The sequence below is a fragment of the Gavialis gangeticus genome, unplaced genomic scaffold, assembly GCF_001723915.1.
Source record: "Gavialis gangeticus isolate Ggan-Ray unplaced genomic scaffold, GavGan_comp1, whole genome shotgun sequence".
NCBI classification, from domain to species: domain Eukaryota; kingdom Metazoa; phylum Chordata; order Crocodylia; family Gavialidae; genus Gavialis; species Gavialis gangeticus.
Genome location: NW_017728992.1, coordinates 141,547,783 through 141,553,642, shown reverse-complemented (window position 1 = coordinate 141,553,642; position 5,860 = coordinate 141,547,783). Strand labels below are relative to the sequence as shown.

Below are 5,860 nucleotides of genomic sequence, written 5' to 3'. Positions count from 1 at the left end.
GGTGGGACTGGAGCGGCGGTGAAATTTGGGGTGGATGCAGCATCCTCCCAGGACCGTTGTCACTGCTCTGAGCCCAGCCCCCACTGAGAGAAGCCCCACGCAGCCTCGGCTGCAGCCCACCCCACCCTGCGAAGGTCTGGGGGGCACATGCTCCACTGTGCCCTCCTGGGGTGCAAACAGCAGTTGGAGCTGCCTCCCCCCCCATGAGCCATGGCTCCACCCCCCCACCCCACCTGGGCAGTCCCTGCCCCTGTCCCTGCCCTCTCGCTTACCATGGGGGGCATTGATCTGCCCCCTCACGCCCTTTCCCTCCTCTTCCACCACACCGGACCTATCAGCTGGAGGCAGCTGTATCAGAAATCAGATTGGTATAGGCCAATATGCCTCTTTAAATATTGGGTGTTGGGATTGGCCCCAAAAATCTCTATCGGTGCACCCCTAAAGTTAATATGATTTTTTTCTCTTTCTCCATAGTGTCCTCTTAGAAGCCAAAGACTAAACAACCCTTTCTTTGTTTTGTTCATAAGCCTTGTTAACAAGTTGGAAATTAAACTTAAGGAGTGTGCCTACACAGTTATTAATGTGCTTTAGGTAATGCACATTAAATCTATTGCACATTAAATCTCCATTATGGCATACTAGAAAATAGTACATTAGCCTATTTTAATAAACATTAGCTAAAGAGTATGTTTTTTGTGACGCTTTAATGTGTATTAAAATAGGCTAATGTGCATTAAAGCACATGTGTAGACGTGCCCCTTATCTGTCTTTCACTTTCTTTCTGCCTTTTGAATTCTGGGCCTTTGACTTCAAGACTAAAGGTGCAATTCTCAGATGGTGCAAAGGGAAGAGATTAAATAGGACTGCAAAAAGTAAAGTACAGAATAGCAGAGTAGTAGATACGTCATTAAAGAAAGAGTTAAAGATTTTTCAAAATTGTTCATGTTTTGGGTGCCTAGCTTGAAACATCTTAATAGGACCAGGCTTTTAAGAAGCTCTGAGCGCACACCCTCAAGAAACCAGACTCCTTTAAGATACCTTGAGCGAAGGTGCCCCAAAACAGGATGACCCAGCACTACTTATTCACTATTGAAATTTTTAGACTCCAGCATGGAGTAATGTAATTACTCCAGTAATTACTCCAGTAAGGTGTAATGGCATGGTTACCTTTTCTTGAAGACGTTCAATAAGAGCAGCTAAATTAGCTTCACGGTTTTCTTTGATCTGTTCCATTTTCAGTATCAGCTTTTCCTCTGCCATTTTGCTGAAGTTATTGTTCTCCTCCAAAGCCTTTTGTAGGACTTCTCGCTCATGTTCTCTCTTTTCTGCCAGATGTTTGAGGACCTGGGCCTCCTGGGACTGGGAAAAAAAAGTCACATCCAAGCTCTGTTTATACGCTCCAAAACACCAATACAAGTTCTAGAGAATCTAAGAAGGGAAGCTAACCCAGTTTGAGCAAATAAATAAGACTAACAAGCATACCTCTGATTACAAAGGGCAATAATGTACAGTTTGGAGTTTTATGAGATCTGCTTCTTTCTTCTTGTAATGTTCTCTAAAAGCACAATCTGTTATGAACAAGATTCACCACAATAATAGGATTGCAGGCACTATGCATCTGTGAGAAATGCAAAATAACTGAAATAAAAGTATCTAAGAACTTTGAACTCATAACACACTACTACAGGATACTGTTTAACTGCCTTCATTCAGTAGTAGTTTACTTATGAAAGATGCTATCTTTTCTACATGAACATTTTATTTCAGAGTTACAGGAGATTACAAACCAGAAAGATGTGATTTCAATAACAAGGGCTGTATAATTTTGTTCTGATTAAACTGTCTTTAAAAGTATGTATTTAAATGGTCACTTAACATCCCTTGAGATGAATGGAGGAAGTTCAGACCAGATTTGGCTCTATGTAGTTTGTGTCTGGCTCCAGTGTGCTGAGTTACAGGAAAAGGGTTATTATTTGAAACAAAGGGCTAAAAGGTTATTTTTAATTGAAAGCTCATACTGTGCAAAGACCATGAAATAGGCAGAGAGGATCTTAAATGCATTCAGTCTGCACCCTGCGTTCCATTATCCTGCTGAAGCTTAGTTCCCAGAAACATGAGCTTTGCCATTATTTTAGAATTAAATTCATTGTGCTGAAGTTAATTTAAAATAAAACAAAACCACTGATAATAGAAGACTAGCCAAAGAGATGGTGGTGCTGATGCTCTCCAGGGGAAATGCAAGTCTAAAGAAAATATATCCAATGGAGGCAGGGGGTGTTTGGAAATGATGAGCAACTTTGTGTTCTTTGGGATAAAATAAATGAGAGAGAGGAAAAAAAATGGAAGAATGGAGACTAGAGAATGAAATGTGGCATCCAGCTGATATGAGATTTCAGTGAAAATTACAATGCAGTGTTGCCATTGTTTTCTGTGAAAATTAATTAATTTAGGGCCTGAATTGAGTGTTTTAACCAATAATTACAAATTTCAGTAATGAATACTATTAGATTTACTTCAGTTCTCTTTGTAGTCACTTGAGTAAAACGAACAACACTCCCATAAGGGAGTATGTATTATAATGAGAGAGAGAAATTCTAAGCAAGATGAATTATGCACAAAACGGGGTCTGCCTTTGAACAAGAGAGTAGTTTCTAAATAAAATTAAAAGTAGAAGTCTCTTAATTCATTGGTGTGTGTCATCAAGACAGTAGCGGAATGATAGGTGGTGTCTGGGACACAAGCCCCGGGTGCTGTCTAAGGGTGGGGGGAGGCGGGTATGCCAGAATGGAGCTAGTGGGGAGCCTCATGCTACCATTCCCCGTCTCCTCCCACACCCCATGCCTTCCCTCCAGTGGCTCCGGCTCTGAATCTGCAAGTGGGGAGGGCAGAGCAGCAGTGGTGACGCACGGTGTAGGAGCAGTGGACACAACTTCACTGCTGCAGGGAGTAAGATACTGCTTCTTTTTGCCATTAAAATTGGGGTTTAAATGGCTGCTTGACAAAGGTGTCAATGGCAAAAAAAGGAGATGACACTCTTCCCACAGCAGCAAACCTGAAGCCACTGTTCCTGCACCTGTCACCACCACTGCAGTTCTGCCCTCCCCACTGCCAGAGATAGAGTCACTGCAAGGTGCTAGGAGGGGAGGAAAGGAGGAGAGGGGAGTTGGTGGGGAATGGGAGGGTGAGATGCCCCCCTCCCATTTCATTCTGGCAGTGCTCAGAGCTCAGTACCGGCCAGTGATGCCTCTGCATGGAGATCAGTATTTAGATTTGGAAACAGAATGCTGACTTGTTTCAAATCAAGGAGGAAACCTGCTTGTATGAACCTCTGCCACTTGCTGGGAAAGGTGTTACCTCTGGACTGGCTTCTTGTAAGTGCTCAGAGCAGAGTCATGGTCTCTAGAGCACCTGCTGTGTTTCGTAGAGAATTAGCTGTGCCTGTAGCTACTTCTGTTTGTATCCTCCTGCTAAATCACTTGCTGGCAATTAAGACTACTTTAAAAAATGCACTTGCCCTGGACTTGGGGTGTTCCTGAGAGCACTGCTGAGCTTTCCTGCTTCAGCTCTGTACCTTCCAAGTGCTGAAATGAGGCTGTGAAGGAACTGGGGGGTGCCTTATAAGCTCTTTTTGTCCAGCAGGTTGGGGAGCAGGACCAGCACCTTCCTCATATCTGGGTTTGGACCATGTGAAGCTGGAAGGTGGAGGTATGCTTCTCTGTCATGCTCTGAGGAGTGCATTAGACATGCTCCAAGAATTTTCCAGGTCAGAGGCATAGCAGGGCAGCTCTTTGCTTTGGACGCAGCCAGTGCATGGGGCAACTCCATTTATTTCACTGCAGGTGCCAGAGACCCAGGAAGGCATCATCAGCAGCAGCTATTTTCGTGCCCCTCTGCTCCCAAAGGCAGCACCCTCAGCTGCCCCAGTCACCCCCCTCAGTTATGCTGCTGTTCCAAGTATTGGACAGTACAGAACTGCTGTGGGACTGCAAATGGGATGGAAAGTACCCACAACACTCACAAACAGGAAGAGAGATGATCAAACTAGAGGTGACTGGAGGAGGAGGAGAAGGTAATATGGGATCAATCAGAGCTGTGCAAGTAATGGGATTTTTCTGTTTAACAACTGAACTGAAAAGTCACCAACAGTTTTCATTTTGGGCTGACCCAAAACATTAAATTTAATCTGAAACTGCATGTTTGATTTCAGCTTACTTATCCTTTTTTCCTTTTAAAACTTTAGGTCAATTTCAAAGTGAAAATGTGATATCACAATGACAAATTGATCCTTTTTATTAGAAAGGATTGAATCAAATTATTTCAACTTCTCCAGTTCTTATCCTCCATTTTTATATCCACTTGAACCTCTTGCTATTTCACAAAGAACTTTTCTCACCTTATCTGATCCAAGTCTATTATACATACTGATTGAGTTAAAATGATAATTCTTGATTCATGATGTGATCAGCATTAGTAAACACACTGGGAGTGTCCAGACAAGCAGGTTTGCAGCACTGAAGACCAATCTGCAGTACCACAAACCATGTGTGCCACACATGCAGGTGGTTGCCATGCTGTTATTTTGTAGCATGATAGTTTTTTTGACACTGGAGCTAGGGACAGAAGTCACACACAAACCAACTGAAGTGATCAGAAACTGGTTTAAACCAGTAACAGAACATAAATTCAGTGCATATAAACCAGTTTCAAAACGACCAAAACTGGTTTGAGATAAACCTGGTTAAAAGTAATGTCAGACTCAACTGATTGAGCTCAAACTGGTTTATTAAACTTCTGTCCCAGACCCCTTCCTGGTTTAAGTTAAATCAGAGTCCCCCAGCATCCCAGAATGCTCTCTGGGCTGGGCTGTGCTCTCTGCTCCAGCAAGCAGGGTTGGCCCTGCCACTCTGCTCCCCAGCTGGAGAAGGGACAGGCAGGTGTGGCGCCTGGCCAGACACAGGCTCCAGAAGGGAACAGGGAAAAGGTTTACTCCCCACCTCCCTCTCTCCCCTTGCCAGGCATTTCTCCACTGGCTGTTCCAGTGGTGGGGGCATGGCCAGCCCCAACAGTAGCCTGGAGTGAACTGACCAGGGGGTATTAAACCCCCTCCCTGTCCCATTGGTATAGACCCAACCAGGGTCTGCCAGGCACTCCCCCATCACTGCTGCAGTAGTGGGGGTGGGAGTGTGGCCCAATGCTGGTGGAAATGGCTCCTTACATAGAATTGGCAGGAAGGAGGGTTATTCCCCCCTCTGCCCCTTCTGTCTCTGGGAGACTGCAGCAGGATCTGCCTGCCCTGACTGTCACCACCTCCAATCACCTCCTGTGCAGGGTGAGCAGCAGAATAAGCCCCCTCCCTGCCTCCTCCACCAGATGCTGGAGGAAAGGGGGAAATAGCTCTCTTCCCTGCCCCCTCACCTAAGGAGGCCTGCCAGTCAGCCTCTGGACATGCCCCCGCCCTTGCCACTGGAGTGGTGAGGGGGCAGGGCCCTTGATGGAGACAGCAGCCTCTGTCATGCTGTTCTGGAGCACAAGCCTAGCAGTAGCACTGGGGCTTGGAGGGGGCCATAGTCCCCCAACCCCCCCTAGCACTTCTGTTGCTTGCCCTGCTCATTCTCTGGCAGCTTTCCCCACCCCACACCTGCTGGCAGTGTGGCCACCCCATTGGAAAGAGGCTGTGGTCTAGGACACCATGGCAGGGGGTGCTGCCCCCATCAGGGTCATTCCCCTTTTACCGCTCCAGCAGCAGGAGCAGGGGCATGGCCGGAGTCCAGCTGGCAGGGCTTCTTACATGAGGGGGCAGGGAGGGGGGTTATTCCCTGCCACTGCCCCTGGGGGACCGCAGTGGGGTCTGCTGGCCCCA

The 5,860-nt window shown here is 46.3% G+C and overlaps 1 protein-coding gene across 1 annotated transcript in view; it reads right to left on the bottom strand.

The window, feature by feature from the left end:
• The window catches only part of STMN2 (stathmin 2), a 78,837-nt gene that overhangs the window by 13,819 nt on the left and 59,158 nt on the right, over positions 1 to 5,860 (bottom strand). Inside the window, exon 4 of the mRNA XM_019527831.1 lies at positions 1,168 to 1,359. Coding sequence (XP_019383376.1) covers positions 1,168 to 1,359 — 192 coding nt within the window. The remainder of the gene's footprint in view (positions 1 to 1,167; positions 1,360 to 5,860) is intronic.